Source organism: Syngnathus scovelli, chromosome 5 (genome assembly GCF_024217435.2).
Source record: "Syngnathus scovelli strain Florida chromosome 5, RoL_Ssco_1.2, whole genome shotgun sequence".
In the NCBI taxonomy this organism is placed as follows: domain Eukaryota; kingdom Metazoa; phylum Chordata; class Actinopteri; order Syngnathiformes; family Syngnathidae; genus Syngnathus; species Syngnathus scovelli.
The window spans coordinates 8,624,165-8,647,500 of record NC_090851.1 but is presented as its reverse complement, the minus strand read 5'-3'; the positions used below and the strand labels follow the sequence as shown (position 1 = coordinate 8,647,500).

At 42.4% G+C, this 23,336-nt stretch overlaps 4 protein-coding genes across 4 annotated transcripts in view; 2 read left to right on the top strand and 2 right to left on the bottom strand.

Moving 5' to 3' along the window:
* Positions 1–9,729, top strand: part of slx4 (SLX4 structure-specific endonuclease subunit homolog (S. cerevisiae)) — a 10,134-nt gene extending 405 nt beyond the window's left edge. Inside the window, exons 1-14 of the mRNA XM_049721130.2 lie at positions 1–417; positions 531–1,050; positions 1,188–1,395; positions 1,622–1,840; positions 1,997–2,223; positions 2,410–2,705; positions 3,032–3,227; positions 3,751–3,914; positions 4,017–4,163; positions 5,416–5,585; positions 5,685–7,723; positions 7,928–8,033; positions 8,591–8,917; positions 9,149–9,729. The exon at positions 1–417 is cut by the window's left edge and continues 405 nt beyond it. Coding sequence (XP_049577087.1) covers positions 657–1,050; positions 1,188–1,395; positions 1,622–1,840; positions 1,997–2,223; positions 2,410–2,705; positions 3,032–3,227; positions 3,751–3,914; positions 4,017–4,163; positions 5,416–5,585; positions 5,685–7,723; positions 7,928–8,033; positions 8,591–8,917; positions 9,149–9,494 — 4,839 coding nt within the window. The 5' untranslated portion in view covers positions 1–417; positions 531–656 and the 3' untranslated portion in view covers positions 9,495–9,729. The remainder of the gene's footprint in view (positions 418–530; positions 1,051–1,187; positions 1,396–1,621; positions 1,841–1,996; positions 2,224–2,409; positions 2,706–3,031; positions 3,228–3,750; positions 3,915–4,016; positions 4,164–5,415; positions 5,586–5,684; positions 7,724–7,927; positions 8,034–8,590; positions 8,918–9,148) is intronic.
* A 194-nt stretch (positions 9,730–9,923) lies between these two features.
* Positions 9,924–12,483, bottom strand: mcrip2 (MAPK regulated corepressor interacting protein 2). Its single transcript, XM_049721144.1, has 5 exons — positions 12,334–12,483; positions 12,187–12,256; positions 11,286–11,419; positions 10,674–10,781; positions 9,924–10,364 (listed from the first exon to the last, which is right to left on the bottom strand). The coding sequence occupies exons 1-5, from the start codon at positions 12,389–12,391 to the stop codon at positions 10,294–10,296; spliced, it is 441 nt and encodes a 146-aa protein (XP_049577101.1). The 5' UTR covers positions 12,392–12,483; the 3' UTR covers positions 9,924–10,293.
* Positions 12,484–14,279: 1,796 nt separating this feature from the next.
* gde1 (glycerophosphodiester phosphodiesterase 1) lies at positions 14,280–17,554 on the bottom strand. Its single transcript, XM_049721139.2, has 6 exons — positions 17,135–17,554; positions 16,846–17,021; positions 16,515–16,620; positions 16,168–16,260; positions 15,605–15,816; positions 14,280–15,523 (listed from the first exon to the last, which is right to left on the bottom strand). The coding sequence occupies exons 1-6, from the start codon at positions 17,390–17,392 to the stop codon at positions 15,376–15,378; spliced, it is 993 nt and encodes a 330-aa protein (XP_049577096.1). The 5' UTR covers positions 17,393–17,554; the 3' UTR covers positions 14,280–15,375.
* A 393-nt stretch (positions 17,555–17,947) lies between these two features.
* On the top strand, positions 17,948–19,222 carry tmem186 (transmembrane protein 186). Its single transcript, XM_049721142.2, has 2 exons — positions 17,948–18,099; positions 18,345–19,222. The coding sequence occupies exons 1-2, from the start codon at positions 18,088–18,090 to the stop codon at positions 19,011–19,013; spliced, it is 681 nt and encodes a 226-aa protein (XP_049577099.1). The 5' UTR covers positions 17,948–18,087; the 3' UTR covers positions 19,014–19,222.
* The last annotated feature ends 4,114 nt before the right edge of the window (positions 19,223–23,336 follow it).

The following is a 23,336-nucleotide window of genomic DNA, read 5'->3' as shown; positions in this document are numbered from 1 at the left end:
AAAAAGGATAACTGGTGCTTTGAAAAATCAATTATTTTCATAATCTCATTAGTAAAATTTTAGCCAAATCTACCACGGTGTATGAAGTGGTGCATGCAGTGTCAAACGAGATGTCATCTTTTTTTTTTTTTTTAGGCTCAAACCCCTGCTATATAAAAACAAATATTCATTCTGACTGTCCCGGTGCAAATCTGGTAAACGTAAAAGTAAAGTGACATTTTCGAATAACCGGCGCGACCCGGAAGTAAATAGTATGTTTCCTGTCACATGACCAGAAGTAAAAACAGTTTGACGTGCGCGCTATAAAATGAAAACAAAACCATCTGTAAAAAAAGTAATAAATGTACATTACAAACATTGTCAATAGAGGGATGGTTTGGAATTAGTATGAGACACTACATTGATGCTGAAAGTCCGGTGAGAACGCAATGTATTTATTCACGACTTGCTTGATGCTATATTTTAGATGTATAGAATATTGAAATGTAAACATGGATGTATTATTTATTATTGTTTGTTTTCTATAATAGCACCCGCGGATCCTTGAATCAAACTGCAAGGGGCGAAAACGTTGGCGATCCGTTATGGATATTTGCCAGCGCGGATTCTATGCTGGCATATGTTCACGGTGACCAGTCAAAAAAAGAGTCGCAGTCATGAACGAGTCGGACCAGGACTTTGTTGACCTCTGCTCGAAGCTGTTGAAACGGTCCCGCAAGAAAGGATCCGAGTCAAAACGTAGGCGAATCGACCAGCAGGCATCTTGTCAGACCAGCGATGGGAACCAAAGAAACGAGGGAAGCTCTAGATCTCAGCTTGTCAGAACTGACTCACAGCCTGCTCGTGTCGAAGCACAACAGCTCATGGGAAACACGGGCAAGGTTGTTCAGAATTCAGGAGATGTTTTGTTATCTTTAGCACAAACAACTGAACTGGCCATGGGGGCAAAAGATAAATTACTCAACGGGATGCAACAGTTTAAGAGAGCCAATCAGCCGAAAATGGTGCACAATGTGGAGCATGGCAGGGATCCATCTCCTCCACAGTCAGGTGAGTTGACATGATGGTTCCCCCCCGCCTTTCCCTCATTTTACCATTCAAATATTCTGACACAATTTCCAAACTTGATTGGAATCTGAGTTTTGTACTACTGTCAATGCAATTAATGCACACCGATCTGTCCCTAGAAATACCGCAGTCCTCCACTTCAGAGCATCATCTAAGGCTTCAGGACAGCGATGAGGTTCTGGCCATGCAGATGCAGAAGCAACTTGACCACGAGACGGCAGAGGTCCACACACTGGACCTGGCAGCTGAGGGTCTCTTCTTTTGCCACATCTGTCACCGAAACGTTTCACACATGACACCCGAAGGGCGCGCGCAGCACATCAACAGGTCGGTCTTTTTACTAAGCAACAAGAAGTTACCAGTTGCCCCTCAGTTGCCCTGAGTAGTGCAGTCTGTATTCTGGCCTATTAACATTTAACATAGCACAAAAAGTAAGGAAGTTTTGCTGGGTAGATTATTTCTTTTACTGTCTTTTAAACAGTGTCACATTTTGATTTGGGGCTTGATATTTTTTTTCTTAAGAATATTCAAATGTGTATATATCTGCTGGTAGGTGTTTAGATGACAGTGAGCATCAAATGGCTGCCCCTCCTCGTCCTCCTCCTGCGGATGTCCCCGACTGTCCAATCTGTGGCAAGAAATTCAAGTCGCACAAGAGTCGCTCCACTCACTTAAAGCGTTGCTCGGCGGACATGGGTGTCAGTCCTATCGACCTGCTGCAGGCGCTTCAGAGGCAGGCCGAAGAGGCGCAACGTGCCACGAGCAACACACTGTATGTCTGCCACCTGCACACTTCACACCAGTCAAACATACACACAGTTGTATCTGTGGTTGAACACAATCCATTCCTCTTCAAGTTCTTTTTGCATTTTTATAAATGCTTTCTCAACCCAAATCGATTTAGCCTCAATATTTTTATAATTTTCAGCAAACAGACTGGAGGAGGCAAGAGGAAAGGCGTAATGAAGGCAAACCAGGCAGCAAAAAAGAAGCCCAGGAAAAAGACTGACCCCCTGGATGAAGACACCATAATGGCCCTGGCTCTGTCATCCTCCCTGTTGGAACAGGAGAGGAAGCAGCTAAGTCTGGCAGGAACAGAAATCATCGCCACTGATTCCTCCATGAATCCTGTGTTGAAGTGGAGGCCAGATGCCGGTACAGCATCACCTCCTTTTGCTTGTCTTGCAAAATTAAGTTAATTTAATTTAGTAATTTTACAGAGATGGTACTGACTATAGAGTTAAAATGATTCAATGCTCTAAGGAAGGAAGACAGTATTTTGAACTTTGATGCTATGAATGTTTAGTGTGTCTAATGACATTCCAATTGCTCATTTTATAGGTAAGGGTCATGGTAAGAGGAAAAAGGGCAGGGCCCCTCGTCCTCCTCCGATCCTCCTCATCCAGGATGCTGATGCGGCCCTGACAAGGCTGCAGGAACGTGTTTCTGCCCTGCTCCTATGCAGTCGAGCTCCATCTCCACCTACCCCGACTCGCTGTCCCAGCACCTTGTCCACCTTGAGCGACGCTGCCCCCCTCTGGCAAAAGAGTGCACTGCTGAATGGACACTCAACCAGCGTATTAGACTTCTTCGTCCCGGAGCTCAAAGACTTTCTCGCACCGTGGGAACCAGCACGAGTAAGATGATGAATGTATTGGAGATGTTTGAATTTGTGAAAGCTGCTGTCCTTGTTCACATGGTGATTTTCAGTAAGGCATAATGTGATATTTGTAATGGTGCTTATGAATTCCTTTAGATGTTAAAAAACAAATTTAACTGGCTGGTGACTGTCCAGGACGCGGCCCACCTCTTGGCTCATGCCAAGACATTTCATTAGACATCATGTGTGTTTTATTGATTGTTTTAATCAAGTAAGACCGCCATCGTCTATCTCCAAATATATGCATATAGTAACTCCAAATGAGTTCTTCAATGCTCACCACTTTTTTACGTCTGCCTGTAGATTCCCGGCGCTTCCACCCAATCCAACGACAAGGCTTCCATCTTATCGTCCTCCCAGACAACTGCCTGCTCCTCAGCTCCCTCCAGTCCGTCTACGGGGCATCTCCCAGCAAACAGTCAGGCCCTGCAAGAATTAGTGGACCTGTCCAACGATGAAATCGCCTGCAGTACCTACACTGCTCCTGGCCCTAGCAAAGGTAAAATAAATATACTTATAGCTCTGTACTCTACACTGAGCATTTTGATTTGTGTGGTTCAAAATTGTCGAGATGTGCTCTGAGGTTGAACTGCAACCATTCCAGTGTGTACCACTAAATTAGCTGTGGTAGGCTTAAATTGGACTTTTATACAGTATAGTTTGCATGCACTCTGAATGCCTCAGCATCTTGATGTTTGATATTGCTCATCTCAGGACTTGCTTATGTTTATTTTGAATGCAAACATAAATTAGATAACTGGTTTGTCAGTAAAGTTTTTAATACTTGGATAATTTCATCTGCTTTATTTTGTCACAGAGAATTTGTTGCCCGTACGTATTAGCAGCAGACATGTTTAAATTATTTGGGGGGTGCTTACGTACTTCCCAAAGAAACAAGGTTCCCTATTATATTATGTAAAGTACACCTATATGCATATGTATTGTACATTGCCTAGTCACTTTAATGATTGTGAATTGCTGTCACTGTGAAGTATAATTTTTTTCCAATGATGTTTCCACAGACAAAAACACTAGTTTGTACACAGACCTCCAAGTGAGTGGCTTCTTTCTAGAAGAAACTACTGACCCCTGTGTGAAAGCTGCCCCTGGAGGTGACCTCCAATGCCAAGCAGGAAGGTCTTTATGTCAACCAGAAGCAACGAAAGAGTGCAGCAGTCATTTATCAGTAAGTTAATTCTCCACAGGCCAAAGTTTGGAAGTACAGTAACACAATCAATGTGTGGCTTCTTCCTGATGAGAGACAATTTCTCTCTTGTGTCCTCTGCAGGTGGCGCTATCCACCTTGGCATCAAACCTGAGCATCATGGTGAATAACCCACTGCTCAGTGACTGGCAACTCCAGGTGGACAGTGGCCAAGTCTTCTTTGCTCATTCCTTCATGATATATGCACGATGCCCCCTCCTGGCAGAAATGGTAACTGCAACACAGTACTAAAAGGAGAACTACTGTAGGCACTTTTTTCACCAAACAGATTCCATTTGTCCAGCTGGCATCAAAATACCCCAAGAAGCAGGAATTATAGTACACTTTACACACTTTATTTTCTGTCTTGCCAAAATCAGATTGATTTTTGTCGTATTCAAATGAGCCAGCTTTCATCCCGTCCCATGTACTGTTGGCCAATGGGAAGCAGGTCATTTGTTATTTACCATTACGGGTGTGGGCAGAACATCATGTCATTATAGAGGCTGGAGGTATATTTATTTTCCTTAAAAGCGCTTACCGTAATTTCCGGACTATAAGCCGCACCGGACTATAAGCCGCACCAGCTAAAATTCAGGGATATTTTAGTTTTTTTCTTACATAAGCCGCACCGGACTATAAGCCGCACGTGCACATGAGTTTTTTACAAAGAAAGACAGTACACAGAAAGCCGTAAAAATCCATAAATATACCGCGCCGCCTTTTAAGCCTCAGGGTTCAAAGTAACCTTCTGAATAAAATGCATTAAAAGTTCACATTCATTACAACTTGTTTTTGGTGAGCACAATGTCAGAAGAATTGAATTTAAATGCTGATTGATTAGGTTTTAATACAATGCAGATGGTCCAAACAGCGCCACTGCTTTGTGTAATCTCTGAGTCACATGGCAGAGTATGAAAAAGGGTTTAGAGCCCTTTGACGCAGGTCACCTAGCGTGTATTCCTACTAAAGCTCATAATAGTCACAAGCAACACAGCCAGAATAAGCAGCGGCCATAGTAGTGTTTCAAAATAGTATTTTTGTTGTTGTTTTGTTCTTCAAGATACCGCACAACAGTGGTCCACAGCCTTTTTGCGAGTGTATAAAAGTGATCAAGTCATCACAAAAATCATGAAAAAAATCGTATATAAGCCGCACCTGACTATAAGCCGCAGGGTTCAAAATTTTGGAAAAAAGTCGCGGCTTATAGTCCGGAAATTACGGTAAATACTTTTTTTCCACACTCTGAACACCGCTTGCTTTTAAGCTAGTAGAAGCAAGAAGCCCGTTGCAGCGCACACTCGGCCACAAGGCGAGACAAAGACTACGAAAGAGTTTATAATTCCGGGGGCAGAAATACTTTTGTCTTATCGTAGACATTTTCAGAAGTCGGCTGATAACAAAAGAAAATAAATCATGTTCAGTTACCATCGAGAGGCTGAAAGCCTTTAGGGGCTGAAATATTGCGGTGTTTTTCTTCCAGATGCACGAAAGTGGAATCGGGGTGCATGAGGAGGGAATGCCGGCCGCTCAAAGGGTGTTGATCAACGATGTCCCAGGACAGGCGGTGTTGGTTCTGCTGCAGTACCTCTACACTGCTCACTTTTCCTTCTCAGCGTCATTACATCCTCATGTACTGGAGTTGGCATCCAGGTCAGTAAGCAGAAGTCACACATTTCCATACCTTACTAAACAAATTGAATTGATTTATTAAAGAGTAGGTGTATGACTTATCTGCTCCTATTTTGTAAGGTTTGAGCTACAGGAGCTGCAGCAGCTATGCGAGTGTCACACTGATGAAGCTTCAGCTCAGGATGATGCCGGAGCCGCCGCAAGCCCCGGGGAGCACCTCAGCAACGGCACAGACGAGGATTTAACAGCGCTCTTCAACTCCATGTGGTGCCAGGAAGACGATGCAGATCAAGATGAGAGCAATGTCCACCAAGCTACTGACGTCGCATCAGGCGACAAAGAGCTCCACGAGGAGCAGGTGAACGAGGAAGAGCTGGATGAGATTTATGAGTTTGCCGCCACACAGAGAATGAGGGATGAGGAGGAGGTGAGCGTGGGAGAAAGTGATGAAGGAGGTGAGGGAGAGATATCAAGCAAATTAAGTGAACCAGGAGAGATTCCAGGAAAATGTACAGACAAAAGCCCTCAGCATGAATTCGACCCTCTTCCGGACCACGGTCTTGATAATAGTTATAATCGCCTCTTCTCAGATTCTGAGACGCCCTCCAAAGAAGATCAAGGCTCCTTCAGTCCTCCTTCCTCGACTCCACCACAAGCACATACGCCTTATGCTCCCACGTTCAAATCATCTGGTAGAACCACGCTTCAGTCCTCAACAAGTTTACGCAGTGACATTCCCACCGATCCGTCCATCTTGCCCCCACACCGGAATGATAACTGCTGTACTGTTGGAGTTAAGGAAATAGTTGAACAGGAACTGCCGGAGCAAGGTATGCCTCTAAAGCCTCAAAGCCGTGTCCCACTACTTTCAAACTCACCCCAGAAAAAGGAGCCAGACCTGATAGTTTTGTCAGACTCCAGTGAGGACATGGAGGGATCAGTTTCTAATCCCAGTGCCCAGAGTCCTGTCTTGTCACATTCGCACAGCAAGCAGAACTTCACTCACTTAAAGCCGACAGAACCTTCTGCGGAGCAAAAGCACTCCAGAAATATGGAGCATAGTCTAGTTGATCTAAGTGAATCTCCTAACCAATGTGATCCTTTAGATTGTTCGCCAGAGCTCTTTTCGATCGTTCCCCCCACACCAGTCAGCACCATTCCCAGAAGAACAAGTTTGGAGAGTTCCACTCACACCAAAAGCAGCATGCGTAGGGCAGAGCTGTTCCCAAAAGAGTTTTGTAACACATCGAAGAACTCCAACAGTCCCACTTGTATTTCGACCAGCGTTTGCCCACTGGAGGAAAGTGGCACTTGGATGAATCCGGAAAAAGCAGAAGTGGACTCGCCAGCGCTTGCCGAGCCCAAATGTTCACTTTTCTCAGGTGTTTCCAATCACCTCCATGATTCGTCAAAGCGAGAGACGCCTCTCCAGCCCCGTTTTGAGCCTTCTAGCAGCACTCCTCTGCACTTAGATGTCCTCCAGCACCGAATTCGGCTCGACACCTCGCCGCTCTACACAGGGATTAATGAGCAAAAGTCATTTAGTCAAGAACACGAAAGCCCAGAGAAGATACAATTTGATAGCTTCCATCTCTCCCCCTTTTCTGACTCTTCACAGCCACAATCTTCTACCACTCACAAAAGTAGTCAGCACAGCACGGGCTTTAATCCAATGAGTGGAACAACAACAAGAGAAGATGGAAAGATTGCACAGTTGGATGATGATGTCACGGAAGAAGACGAAAGAAACAAAAGTTTTGAACAGGCTTCACTGTTCATGGACGAGCCACCGATTGCGTTCAATGACTCATGGGGCCTCGGCGGCTGTGATGACGTCGCTGGGAACTCGAGATGCTTTAGTCTGAGACTAGAGGACAGCGGAGGACGTAGTTGGCCTGTGGACGGCACCTCTCCGTCACGGCCATCCTGTCAAAATGGTGTGAATCGATACCAAGAACCCCAAAACCTGACTTCACAGCCATCTACTAGTAAGAAGGCTCAGACCTTCCAGACTTCAACAGCTGATGTCATGACTGATATTGCACCAGAAATGAGTGACAGCAACCTGGTCGCAAACATGTGGGACAGTTTAGAGGAGGAAGAGGAGATTCTGCCTCTTTCTCAAAGGCTGAAGCCTTCTGCCCAACTAAAAACACCATGTAAGTACTCTAACAAGAGAATTCTATTACAGGGACATTTTTTTGTGATAATTAAAGCCAATCAAGTTATGACCTTCCGTATCCATAGTGTCTTAAATTTATTGAAATCACAGTCCAAGAAAGAGCCACAACTGGTTCATTTGTGACAAAAAGTCATCTAAAGATGGAAAGCTAAAATTGATGCAACTGTTTGTGTCTTTACAGCTCCTCCTCGCAATAAAAAACGTCCCACTCTGCCTCTCGTGCCCATCACGCCAATGCCTCACTACTCTGATATGGATACGCCAGAACTAAAAAACAAACTGAACAGGTTAGTCAATTTGCATGAAAACAGGTAAGAAAAGGCAGCCTGTTCCTTTTCACTCATGGCTATTAACTGAAGAGCAATCAGTGTCGCTGTAGACCTTGTTTGATTAGGGAAAAAAAATGCTGGATGATACCAAAGAAAGCATTTGTGCAGAGGTATGCTAACTAAGGGTTGGAGTTCGAAATACTGTACTTTAATTTGTTCAACAATTGGACATTTTTTTGTGGTGGTAGGGCTGGTTATGTGTATTTTGATTCCTTTGCTTTCTTGTGACGGTTGTCCTTGGGCAGGACATTAGGATATAAAATTACCTATAGTGGGATTTAAATTTTGTTCATATCGTACAGCACTACACCTTTTGTACGTCTTATATCATATCACTATGTTGGTGATATCATACATTTGTATTTTATCATTCCCTCACCCAGTGAGAAGGCTTTTTTTCAATCGAGGCTTTTAACAAACAGCTGAATATAAAGATAAACAAATTACAGTTTCCCTGTGTTCTATTGATGGATAGTTTGGCTTTGCAGATGCCGCTCACTGTCATCTATGTGCAGGTTTGGTGTCCGGGCATTACCAAAGCGCCAGATGATCGTCAAGTTGAAAGAGATCCACCAGTACACCCACCAGCTGGTCAACTCTGACTGTGAAGATGAGGCACCCTGTGCAGGGCCTGCAGCCCGGACAAAGCCCGCTCCCTCTAAGTCTTTGGCTGCTGGCGACAGGCCCGTCTCCTTGGAACACAAAGTCCATTTTAAGGAGCCCAGAGTGGCCACTTCCATCTCTGCGGGGAAACACAACCGAGAGGAGGAAGACACAGAGCCGCTGTCCAACTCTCAAGGCTCCAATGTCTCTTCATCTACTTCAAGTGAAGACTCTGAGAGGTAATCCGTGCACTCACTATGTCACAGACACTATCTAAAAAGATCTGGAACAAGATCTGGCTTTTCAATGACAAAATAGCAAACTATTTTTTCAGTTTTTACATTATGTAAAACAGGAGTGCAATCCTCTTGTTTATGTACTGCAGTGTTGTTTCATTAAAATTGAAAGTTCAAGTGTTAAAGGCACAGATTTGTTAGTATTATTGTAAATCTGTAGCATCTATTTTGCAGGCACAACCCGGAGCTGTGTCTTTCATCCGGCGCCGACTCAGACAGTGATGGCGGGATATCAGCTTCCCAAGCGGCCACCCGCCTCCAAGATCGGCTGCAGGCCGTGCGCTCGTTCATCCTGTCAGACTCCGGCCTGTACACTCAGATCCTGCAATACCAGCCTCTGGTTCTGTCTCAACTCCAGGAGCGCCTGAAAGCGGCAGGCATCCGTCTCGGTGCCGCCAAGCTGGTTAACTTTTTGGACTCCCAGTGCATCACCTTCACCACGGCCAAACCGGGGCAGGCCGCACCCACTCGTAGGCGTGTCAGGAAACCGGGCAAGAAGGCAAAAGCAGCAGGGAAATGAGTGACTCCAGCAAATCCTCCAAAGCACTGACATCAGGCAAGTGAAAAAGCTATGAGTAAAAATAAAATTGTGCTTTACACTTTTGAAGACTTGAAACATAAGTTTTTTTTATTTTAAGTATTCTCGTATGTTTCTAAAAAAAACATTCACAATTATTGTGTAAATTAATGTGTAAAATGTGTTTATTTCTATGTCCAGTATGAATTATTCAGTGTATAAAGTCATATAAGCTGAACCTTTTGTTAGGAACTGAATATGAAAATTGTTTTTGATTTTTCCATAACTTTGAAGCTATTAGGTGCCATAGCCCCATCAGAAATGTGTAGCCCGGTTAGGCCCCTTCAGCATAAAAAAATTCCCGGGGTTTGACTGGAAAACTTTAAAAAGTTGGTTCATTTTTGGCATTTTAAAAGAACTTGCACACATAAATTGTTATGAACATTTTGAAAAACATTTTACTTGTGCTCTTCAGTAGATTTCCAAAGATGAGCCAGTCGCTCCATACAGCAGAGCACACTTGAGAAACGATGGAACCTCTTTTTGAACAAGAAAAGCTTCTATCAAACGTGTCATTCAAGTAGAGAGTGTGGCCTTTTTCGCAGCTACACATTAAATCTCGACTGTTAGGTGCACTCAGTTCTTAAAGCAGCGTGAAGCTTCAGCTTTCAGATCAAGCGCCAAAGGGCAGCCAACGTTTCACACGGAGCATCCTGAAGCCAGACGGGACTCTCCCATCGACCCCTTCGCTGATGGGGCATCGGCGCATTGTGTCCCGTTGTGTTTCAAATCCTCCAAACAATCATGACAGGTCTGCAATATTTGCAAGGAAGCGCTGAGCCCACCACTCCTCCAAGTCAATGGGAACAAAATCTGCGTAGAAACAAAGGTAAGGTGGAATGATGTATTTTGCAATTCGTGTTTTAAAATTTCCACCTGGGCTGCATGGAGAGGGGTCTTGTTAAAAGAAAAAAAAAAAAAAAACTCACATTACAAAGTCATAGGCTTAAGTTTTCTCACACCAAGTTTTCAGTAACAAGGAAAGTTTGGGAACTTACGTAAACACTGCCTGTATATAAAAAAAAAACAACGTAACACTTTCTTACACCCTCAGCACTGTGTAGACGCGTGGAGAAAAAAACGACCTGCTACCATTCGATCAAATAAAGACATGGTGCTTACTCTTCATGACAACATTGGGACTCTTCTCTGTGTACTGAACAGGCCCCTGGCTGTCCACAGACTCCCCGTTGTCACCTTCTCCCAGCTTTTGCTCCACCTCTCGCCATGCTGGCGAAGAAAATCAGAGCGCACCATTATGAAAATGCACTTTCTGGTCCGACAGGAAAGTTAGGACGATGTAGTTTCTTAGTATGCGTTTCCCCAGGTGACTACAGTGTGGATATGTGTCAGCTGCCAGTGAAAGCCTTCACATGAAGATAAGCTTCAAGGTTTTGGCTGCATGGGAGTGTTCAACCTTCAGCCAAAGACTAACAACAGCAAGCGGGATGTCAGCCAAGTAGCTTTCCATATTTGATGAAGGCAACAGCCGATTTGATCACATGTCAGACTGAAGAATATTGCTCAACTTTGAGTGATTGCTTTTTTTTGTTATAGTTTACTGCTGAGACTGTTTTTCATTTCATCAGTTAAACATTATCATATACAGTATATTCTATTTCATATATAACCAAACAATATTACAATTTAAAAAAAATGTGTGTGTGGATTGAAGGAAGTGTTACATTTCTAAATATTTTATATTGTTTTGACCAACAGTTTACACTCACTCACCTTCAGATACAAATTTGACGTTCTCCTCGTGTGCAGGAGTGAATCCCTCTGTTGGACTGTCGACCTTCTGCACAGACGCAACGTGGTGACGCTTTCCATTGAGGCGGTTGAACACGATTTTTGGAGGTGGAGCGCTGAGGAGTTGAGAACAGTTGAGTCAAAAACAGCGGACACGAGTCACTATTACTGCAAAACAGGAGTTCAACTGTAACTATTTATACTATTGTTAAACAATATTTTTTTTTTTACAAATGTGGTCAATGCTTCCCTTCAATGTTTGGCCCAGCCATGTGCATTATGCTTAAGTGTGATATTTAGTTTGTTTACTTTGAGTTCTGTATTTGAGAGCAAATCAGTGTCTCTATGCAACACTTGTTTGTGCATTTTTTTAAGGAGCTTTTGCGTACCCGTGTTGTAAAATCACGTTTTTCAGGGTGAAAAATGAATCCTCCCATATTGCTGTGGAGTTGCCAGAAGTTAAGTATAATACCTGATAGTTCACTTATCACTTGGCATAGCAATCCAATGTGTGTGAGTACTTTGACCAGATGTGACTTGATCCTATACTTGTTCTAAGTCAGTTTTGTTTGTTTTTATTTTGATATCATCGTGAATGCCTTAATCCGGGTTGACACTTGGCAGGAAAAGGAGGAGGTAAGGGGCCACAGCAACTCATTCATGTAATAGTACCTAACCCTCATGACGTCACCACTGTTGGCCAGGTACTGAGGTCTCGGGTGTCAGACCGTGAAGGCATCGCATGCAACCGGAGTGCTTCGGCATGATAAAAGAAATGAGTAACGCAGTTTCACACACACAAATGAGTAACGCAGTTACACACACACACACAAATGAGTAACGCAGTTACACACACACGCTTGCAACACAATGGAAAACTTACTTTGACGTGAGCCACGTCGTCGGCTTGAGCTTCAGATCGGCGAATTTATTCTCAATCTGTTGCGTGGGGCCTTCGGTAAATTGAGCGAGATTAGAGTTGGCCAACGTAATGTGACGCGACATTGCGTCACACTTTTGTAACACTTACCTGTCGTCCTCCGTTGTGTAACGAGTTTGCTGGGCCCTCTGGTGATGGTGTACATCATGGGACGACACCCGTGTCGAGTGTCCAATAGGAAAGATTGTCCACTCAAACTTTAACCTCTCCCCCGCTTCTCTTGATCGTGGGCGCAGTGGAGACGCAACTCGGGTCAGCAGCTCCGCAAGTCGGCCCCAAGTGCTGAGGGACGGTCAACACGGACTCTACTGCTCCTTCGAACCCGTGGCAAGGTGCTTTGCCCGCGGCATGGAGGTCATCCAAGGAGAAAGCCGCTCCACGTGCAGGCGACTCTCACGCTGTCCCAAGAACAGCAGTCCTATAGGGGGCACAGCACGCTTCTTAGTGTCCGAGGACAGAAACTCACAGAGCAGAGGACACGGAACCTCCTGCGGTATCGCCGCTGCGTGACTGCTGGACAGTGGACACAAGGACACGACTCGGTTAATATCTACCACAGCACGGCGGTCGTGTTTCCCTTCGGCGTCAAGTAAGTCAGCGTGCTGTCACTCACTTCCGGTTGTTAATTTCCAAAATATTTTGACAACTTCTATATCAATTACTACATTTTCAAGTTTAAATTATTATTACTGCTTGGACGCAGGAGTGATATATTTATGAATTGTGACTCTGTTTACCTGTTATGGCACATAAGTAGTAAAATAAGAGGATCACATTGCTGTCCATCAAGTAATAATTGGCAGTATGCATAGTAGATTTAGTGCTGTATGGAAATCTTGAAGACTTGAAGAGCTTTCATTGAAAGATTTTACTAAGACACAAATCTGTCGATTATTTTGTCAATTGGATCTGAAAAAAATTCCACCCTTTTATTTAAAAAAAAAACTACATTCTTTCAAACTATCAGTGCACAAACTTAATTATGATTCAGTAACTGGTTTGGTCAATATTATGCCAGAAAATAGACAAAAAGATCGATCATTGTTTTCCAAACTAAAATTAAATTTATTATTTCATTTAAACTCAAAGATAATCACAACTACTTTATTTTTGAAAAGCTGCAATTCTGAGCATTTGGGGAAAATTAAATAAAAAATAATGTTGATAATCATATTTTTATTAATTTGATAAGTGGTTGATTATTGATTGTTGGATTGTGTAATTATCACTGTAAAGCTATACTATATTTCTTTTGAGTTTGTATTGTCATAGCCTGTACGTTTGTAGCTTTGTGCATAACCCCCCCAGAACATTATTTTGAAGTTCAGTTACCTCATTTCCGTCCGAGAGTTTATATGGGTAAGCCCTCCGTGACGTCACTTCAGACCCGTTTTGTTTTGGGGTGGCGGGGAGAGTGGGAATTTACCTTTCACGTATTAAAGCATTTCACAGACTCTTGATTACATTGAATTTAAGGGAAGCACAAAATAATCTTTACATTATTAGAACACTAAGTGCACCAACACGCCGAAACACGGGTTTCTGATTCATATATTGTATTTGCGGTGCATGAATTAATGGGCAAAATCAACCAATTTCTATTAATCTCAGAGTGCGGCCATTTTGCCACTTGCCGTTGACGTCACAGTTGCTCAGGTAAGGACCAATCACAGCGCAGCTTACTAACATCACATTACCGAACAGGTGAGCAGGGCCTTTGGGGGACATGATGCCCTTTTCAGTCAATCGCAAGTGGCAAAATGCTACCTGTGAGATAAATAAAACCAGGAGGATTTTTGTGCTTTGATACATCTAGGTCGTCCTCAGCCAATTCATAGTCAAACAAAACACCGTGTTAAGACTAAAGGGGCTGCATAGAACATATAATTGTAAAGAAATATTTTTGGCTTGACCTTCCTTTTAAAATGCTGAAGACTGGAAACTAATAAACTCCAGTCATTTGGATATAGTGTACAAAATTATATCTAAACTGTTTTCATCTCATCTTTCACTAAATTAATAACATTACACAAAGGGATATTATACCATTTATTTATATACATGCAATCATTTGTCATACATCGTAATTTTCATATAAAGCACATTAATTTTCCTCTTGAAGATTAACTCAAGGGTCATCTGGGGGTTGATCCTCAAGAGCACCATGATCAAGAAGCTGCTCAGACAGGCTTATCCAGACAGATATCACCACTCCACTCCGTCTGCTTATCTCTTACTATATGGGTTGCTCACCTGAGTCCACTGGCCAAGAGCGGGAGTCCCAGTGTAACATCAAAATGGTTGACTGTGTAGCTGCATGATTGATTTAATTAGAAGCAACGTCCTAAGGTGACGTGCATATTAAACTCACATGTAAACAATGGAAAATGTATTCACACTGTGTATATCAAGAATCTATAAATTCCAACCATCTGAATAAAACCTCAGTTCTTTTCATGCGATCTGACAAGCTGTTTCATTGCAGATATTTAGCCGCCTTTATTGCTGCCGTTGACCAAGTGGGAGAAATAGTTGCCATCAGGAGGGAGTGTGACTTGAATGACCTTCACGGGCCTCTGACTAGAACCTCACGGCACACAATGTCACCCAGTTTGGTTGGGATGACCTTCAAATGGTCATACGATACCTACAAAAAGTTACGGCTAATCGGCGCTTGAGTGAAATTTCAGGACCTAAAATACACCATACACTTCCCTTATTTTGACTTTGTGTAAACTTCTGAAAGGGCATGTCCAACTGTTCAGTGTTTTTTTTTTTTTTTTTTTCTCACTACTCGCACTAAAAAGGAGCTGAATGGCAAATTCATTACATAATGATCCATAAATCGACCAATACATTTCTTGGTTCAAATGCAATTGGCAGTGAAAGTGTTCTTTTCACCATGCTGTTTACATTTTGACATTGAGACTAGGATAACAGCCTGACATGTGCAGTCAAAGGTTTACAGAAGTTCACCCATATAGGTTATATTGCGTGTATTTTAGGTTCATTCCAATATTGTATTTGTAACTTTCTGTGAGTAGTCTAGTCAAGGTATACATATAGACGTGTACGTACTAGAAAATGGCACCGAGGAGTTTGGAGTTTTTCTGTGAGTGCATTTCGCGAGTGTCAGTAGTGCGGGTCACAGTCCTCCACAAGGCTATCTGTGATGTAACTGACTTTCAGAAGCTCCTGGTAGTGTTGCTTCTCCACGCCGTTGTTTATGGTCCAGGCGACCACCTCCACCCCTCTCTGGCTCCAGTACTGCACATAGTCCCTAGAAAGAATTTTTTTTTTAAAACTCATATATTGGAAGTATAAGTATGACTGATGATTGTGTCTCTAAAGACTAACTCACTGCGAGACAAAGTTCTTTTGCACCAGGAAGGCGGAAATGCCACAAAGCTTCCACAGCAAGTGATGGTGGGCCCAGTCCAGCACAATATCCATTAATGTCAGCCAGTGGTGTTTCCATGGTGACTGGTAACGTGGGGAGCCATCGCCAAAGCGGCTCAAGCGCCAGGGCCTGTGGGTCAATGCGGTGATCACCTGAGGGTCAGTCTGCCTCATCTGTGCAAGGAATGAAAGTGGAGGACATTTTACAGAATCTTTATCATCATTGGATGACTCCAAATACAGTCAAAGAAGTTTCAAAGAAAAAATATAGTGTGAGTAATTACTATACATACTGTATAGAATCTATGCGATGTATGGTATGTCTGCCTTGAAGGGGTGTGGCCAAATGAGTTATGCAAGGAGCTTATAGCGAGTGTTGTCATTTTGGATTTGGGTGTTCGCCCCGTCAATAAACGACTGAAAGTACATCAGTCAATGTGGTTCTCCTTTGATTTGAAATAAGACTGAAAATAAAGTTCCCAACACTTGAGATAGCGCAAGGTAAAATTCTAAATGGCCTCTGACCTTGTAGATGACCTTGGGTTCGAAAGAACAGACAATGCTGCAGTTGTACAGGACTGGATGCTTGTTGTAAAGAGCTGAGAGCGCTGCAGCTGCCTACCGGGGAAACACACCACAAAGTTATAGTACCTCACTTTCATATTTCCAGCGCATGTGTGTGCTAGTTTGTAATTTTTTTTAAATCTGCATGTCCAACACTATTATATTATAGAATATTGCCAGGTGCAAAAGCAACCACAGCTACTTTACAGACCTCCCTGATTTGGAAAAAAAAGGGCAGAGTCATGATGAATGAGCCGGTGAACATGCTATAACTTGCAAAAGTGGTCTGCTGTTATTTCAGACTGCACCTCGTTTGGATGGCCTTTCACATCAAAGTATATGGTGAGCTTCAATTTGATGCATTCCTCCACTGCCTGCTCCAGCGTTGGGATCTTCTCACCAGCAAACTTGTCCCTGGAAATAGAAGACACTGGTGTGGCTGCCGTTGGATCGTTCCATTGCTGAAATACAGCAAAGTCTACTTTTCCTGGAGCTCATTAAGTACATACAGATGTACTGTACTATTGTCAGACAAGAGCTTGTCAGTGACACACTTCATTTGGCTTTATAGTAAGACACATGTAGAAAAAAAAAGAGTTGATAAAGAAGCACATAGTTGAATTTATGTCTTTATTTTACCTGAGTCGATGTTTAGCAGATGCGTCAAGTTTAGCCAAGTCAGCAAATCTTAATTGTCTAAGGGTGCCTGATCCATTTGTGGTCCGATCGATGGTCTCGTCATGCATCAGAATTGGGACCCCGTCTGCAGAGAACTCCAGGTCGAGTTCCACTCCAGAGGCCCCATTCTTGCTCGCCTGGTGCGTGACAGGATTCATCAATAATCAATTTCAAATAATCTGACCAATTACGAAAAGTATGTGTCAAGGAGACACCTTGTCCGCTCGAAATCAGGGGAGTACCCTCTTACCAGTCGGATGGCCGCTATCGTGTTCTCCGGGGCATCGTGTCCGCCTCCCCGGTGAGCCACCACGGACACATTCTCGAATCCGGCCGGATGAAGCACTTGTCGGGATCGGCCGGTTGGCAGCTGTGGGAAGCGGAACATGGCCAGGAAGAGGTAGAGGCAGCCAGTAAGGACGCCGGACCACACCGGGCTGCGAGTGGCCAGCAGGACCACCACGAATACGACAGAGTAGAGCGAGATGTCATCGCCCAGCTGCAGCATGTCGTGCCCTACGGTCCGGTGGATTGAAAGACGAGATTCGGTTCGAAGACGTGTGATATTGACCTCAAAGATCCGTGTCTCCACGAAGGAATATCTTTTTCTGTGATTGTATGAACCTGCGACAGCAGTTACTGGCTAGCGTCACTTCCGCAAGTCGCTTGTGACGTCACACGTCAGCGTTTGTTTTGGTCGCAGACGCCTCTGTTAATGTCGCTTAATTATGTTAATTATGTTAATTATGTGGCTTAGTCATGTTAGTCAGTTAATAATTGTAGAAAAAAATCTTTTTTAAAAAATAGAAAATATATAGAAATAAGTTTTATTCAAAATTATTCACTGCAGTGTATTTTTTTATGTTTTCATCATCATCATCATCATCATCATCATCATCATCATCATCATCATCATCATCATCATCATCATCATCATCATCATCATTGAGGTTAGGTGCAAAGTTTATCGGCAGGCCTCACACCAAATTTATAGAGTGTCAGTTTTAATATCACACACTAGATGGCGGTAATCAACCTGCACTGCCTTCAGAGCTGTATTGACGTCCAACGAAGGAACGGATATAAATACTTCCGGGTGTCTTTTCAGGTCTTTTCCTGTACCACAAAATAATGGAGTAATGACAGCTACCTTCATTTCATGTTCCTGGACAACATTTATTTATTGTGCCACTTTGAGTCCCGATGCCTGCCTTGGTGAGGAACTTGCTTATATGCTAAAATCTAATTCAGATTTAATCGTAGCACAAGTCAGAAGTATGGGATTTAATGTCACCTGAACTGCAGCCGCAGCTCCTAATGCTTTCCATTACAAGAAATTATATAATTAATTTGCATTTGAATAATCAACTTCCATGATAATGTTATGACCTCGTCATACAAATTGCATTTCTTGATTATGGAGAGACGTATCTAATATTTTGTTCCGTTTTCCTGACCAGATCTGTTCAGCCTTAGCAGGCAGGGGGAGGTCTCACCTCCTGTCCTGCATAAGAGGATCATGCCAGCAGCTTAGAGTTCCCTTGTCTTCTGGAGTTTGGCCTTGTGCATCCAAGCACTTAAACATCCATCAAGGCTGTCGTGGACCCCTTACTCCCCAAATCACAGCCTCTGTCAGGTGCTCAGATTTGTCCACACAGAAATATGACATGATTTATAAATTCCCTCACATAAAGCTCTTCAGAGCCGTGTCCAGGCTAAAATTACTCCAAACCGGGATCACTGTGATTATCCTTCCACCTGTGTACGTTCTATACCTAATGGGAGATGCCTCCCTTTTTCTTGTCAACTACACGACAGCAATGGCTTTGTTTGCTGGTGTCATGTTGTACACAGCTAGCCACTTCTTCAGGAGGGTTGTGGGAATGATGTACCTAGATTCATCCCATAACACGCTCAAAGTGTCCCACCTGACATTCTGGGGTAGGCGCCATGACATTTACATGCCCGTGTCTGATGTTATGACTATTGCGGACACCGGGGACTCTTCACACGAGACTGTACTGAAACTGAAGCGTTATAGCACTCCCCAGACGTTGTTTTTCTCCACACGTTTTGGACAGGTGGTGGACAAACAACGCTTTGAGAAGGTTTTTGGAAGTTTAAATTGATGTTTGCTATGTGTCATGTTAATTCTTAACATTTGTGTAGCCAGACGACATCAAGGTTAGAAGCACAGGAATTCAAATATTAAGATTATTAAGGCTTGTTTCACAGCACAAATCATTTTAGTCAGTGAAGAGTCAGTTTGCTCTGACCTCTGTAGCTATAATACAAAAAAAGGAATTAGGTGAGAAATAAAAGGAGCGTGAATATTTCAGTGATGCTTTGTTTCATTCTTTGACTCTTCATTTACATTCCCATAACAAAGACTCCACGCTTTGCTTTCTCAACCACAGTCAAGTATATAATTCTGAAATTATAAATATAGTCAAGTATTGTTTAACAACATTGAAGTTTTGTTAAGGTTATGGCAGTCGATGGGACGTCGCAGAGAGTCAGAAAACTACAGTGTATCCACATTCATAGAAGGTAACAGGCCGTGAAGCAAACATGGCGGTTCAGCTGACCTGAGTCTGCCAGTCGGTTTCATAGAAACATTAGAGGTCACGGACCTAGGCCTCTTGCACCTGTGCAACTCTGCAGTGCAGTAGATTGGAGTAACCTGAGGATTATGTTCTTCACAATCTCCTCTTCTATGACCAAACAGATAAAGTACACAGTTACTGTGCCTCTCTGGAGTTTTTGTTTGCAACACAAAGTGGGACTGGTGTCGAATATGCAGTTTCGTTGTCGAAGTAAATGTAATACATCGTGGAATCCTCTAGATGTCACTAAAAGCCTTTATTTTACGCCTGCTGTAAGGTCATCCACCGGAGTGGGCATTAACTTATTCATCGAGTTGAACTTGCTGTTTACTTCTTTCATGTTGCACTTGACATTAGTCTCTAGCCACGTATTTTTCTGTATAACTACTAATCCAGCATATTTGTCTTTCCCTTTTTATTCTAATTGCTTTATTTGAACATACAGTAAAAACCAAAATGATATACATGCGACAAAAAATTAAGAAAATAATAAATGACATGATTTAATACAGTTTAAAAGGTTACATTTCAACATCTCTAGTCCTACCCCTTAAATTATCATGTTAATTAATACTAATAGGTTATTCATGGTCTTGTACGTATTTATGTATCCAATTAATTTCTCTGCATAATGCTTTAAATGCAAAAACTCAAGCGCAATCAGGACCATGTACAGAGGAACAGACCTCTTGTAGTTTGCTGTTTACAGTACAGTTAATTTTAAATCCACTCAAACATCCTGCACCAGGAATAAACATTCAGTTATTGTGTCGTTGCAATCCCACTCAAAAGTTGTTGCCCAGTATCAGTTCACCTATGGGCTCCCAGAACACTTGAAAACAAGAACAAAGAATGATCCTGGACTCAATTTTTTTTTTTTTTTTTCCCCCTCCTTGCCAAACCTCCGTGTTTTGAAGTGGACTCTGGCAGCGCTTTCTCAAAGGGCCCAGGAGAGCTGTATTCCAATGTAGGAAAGCCCCAGAGCTGCTTGTTGCAATCTGGTTCCTAATAAACACGGCGACTAGAGACCCACCTCTGTTTGTTTGCTCATTGTTAATAACTCAGACGAGCTTCCTCCGATCAACAATATTGCATTGAACTTGAGTCGATAGCTACACAGGTGATTTCGCTTTTAATGTTCAGCCCCACTTCCGGTGTTTATGAACAGCACTGTTGCTTTTCTTGTCTCATTAGTCATGAACAATACTCTATAGGAGGGGACATGAAGAAATGGTGTGCAAAAATGGCAGCCCATGGTGTTTTCCCCAGAAAAACATTCCGAAATGCCATCGTGTTTAGATCACCTCTCATGCAGTAAATGCTTCAATCAGTCCATGATGGAGTATACAGTCATGGCAGATCATCGCGATCATACATCTATCAGCAGAGCCTGTTGTTCCCTTTTATTGTTATAAGGTGCATTCCGTATTGTTCATGTCATTACTTTTTGAATCTTTACAACACAAAAGGGAAACTCTCTCGTCTGCAGAGAATTTTCTTTTGTTTTCAGTAGTCTGTCTCACCCTGAAATAATCCACATTCATTGTTTCATAATTTTAATGTAAAACCAGGAGGATGTCTGTCAGGGGGACAACAATAACGGTTGGAATTGTAAAACTGTTACTAAACTAAGCGCTGTATGGGTATTTTAAATTTGCAAAAGAAGACATAACTCCTTATAAAAAGATCAAACTTCATGACTTTTTTGTAGTTTTGCATAGTTTTGTTTTGTCCTTATTTGCACAACTTTGGTTTATCTGGAAAAGTCTTAGCAAATGCATATTTTTATGTTTGCATTGATATGGACATCTGAAATATTTAAAGCTGAAGCAGCAAAGTTTTATATGGAAATCGTCACTCAGTCATACAATATGTGAAATAGGCCTTCATGTCAGGGGGGCCATGAAGACCAGTTTTTTAAAAGGTATTTTAACTCAGATTTTTTAATTCTTTCATACAGCTCACTACCTCAATCAAGGAGGTTATGTTAATATTGATATTCTATATTAATTTGTTTGTTTACCAATTATTATTATTTTTTTCCTTTTCAATTTTTTTGAATTGATGACACTTTTTTATGATTTGTTCAAATATGGTGAAAATCTACACATAGAGGACACCATTTATCATGTATGTATCCTAACCGAAGAGTTTGAAATTTGAATGTGTGAATGGAGGGTCAGAAGCCCAAGTTGATCATTAGGAAACTTGAAAAGAAATGACTTTTCTAAAATATTACAGAATTCACTTTTTAAGAGGTACTGCTGTCTTCTTCGTAGTGTTTCCTGGAAAAGTTATAGGAGTAGTACGACTAATTCCACAAAGCATGTTGACTTTATTTGACATCATGAAGGTTGAAGAACATCTTGGTTGAGATATTTTAAACTTCTTGTCGCTTTGTAGCCTTACTTAGGCCCTTTGTTAAGCCCCAAGGGTAAAACCTCTGTTAGGAAACATAAGTTTGAGTAGCCTATGAACTCCAGGTGACTTAAAGAAGACACCCAAAAATGTAGAATTTTGTTCCTTCCAACATCTCAGTTTGAAAGAGAACTGCAGCTACCAGTCATACTGTTTGATTTATGACCAGTAGAAAGTGGGCAGCTTTGCGTCCCTGGTGGGAGTTTGGAACTTGGTACCATAAATCCCCATGGCTATGGTGGCCTGCAGAGAGTGTGCTTAACCTCGGGCTCCGTTTATAATTAGAAACACACTCTTCTTAGAATCTATGGCAGGAAACAAGCCAGAGCTCCGTGTGTGCGAGGCCGTGGGCTAACAAAGAGAGGAAAGTGTACGCATGAGCCAGGCATGCGATTTGATCACAGTTTTGTCGCTGAGCGTGTTGCAGTAATCTCATTATAAAGTGCAGGTGGATGGGAAGCTGGGATGGAGAAAAACTAATGACAGTTTAACGTACTGACTCTAATCTTGACATTAACTGTACCTGACATATTGTATTGGAAGAACGCCAAAGGGTGAAACCAGGGGGGTTTCATTATTGTAAAGATATCATAATTCTCACTGAGTTTTTTTCCCCTTATCGGTGACTATCTTAATAGTTTCCGTAGTTCCGGGAGTATTCATTTTTATTGTTAGTTATTTTAATTGTCCAGCTGCTCACAAATCCATGCCCGAAAGTTGAAACTCTGCATTGTAGCCTTTTTTTCTTTTTTTCCACCTCACCGCCCAACAATCCCCTATCCCCTTTATACAGTATGTATGATCCCCTATGTCTCCAAGAAAATCCGAAACACATGTCCCCTAGAGATAAACCCTAAGTCTGATCACTAGCCTAAATATATTGTTGAGGGGAAATCCTATTTTGCAAGAGAAAACGATTCAGAGTGGTGGACAGGCCGCAGAAGACAGGAAATTCTAACGATTTCAGTCTTTCATTCAAACCGTTCATTGGTTGCTTCAGTGAGCCCTCCACCACCCAAACTGCATGCAGAAATCTGAATCGTGTATTTGTGACATACTATTGAATACAGCAACTGATTGGACTAAATCATCTAATTAGAAACAAACAGTTTAAATTCAACTTGAATGCAATAATGCATAAGAGAATTGTGAAAAATATTATTTTTTGGTGCAAATGAGAAATAAGGCGGAAAAAAAGAGGCCATGTTGTTGGACATGTTTCACATTTCCAACCTTTGTTTTATGCAGCCATGTGTCCCATCACTATGGAAACCTGGGCTTAAGCCAATCAAAGTACTCACTATTGGGATTTATTTGAAAACAAAAGGCGTTCAGAATTCACTTGTCCAATCGATGTTTTTTCCAGTAATAGTCAAGGGGACATGTTGTGGGTAACACAGGGTGAGGCTGGGAGAATCTGACAATGGA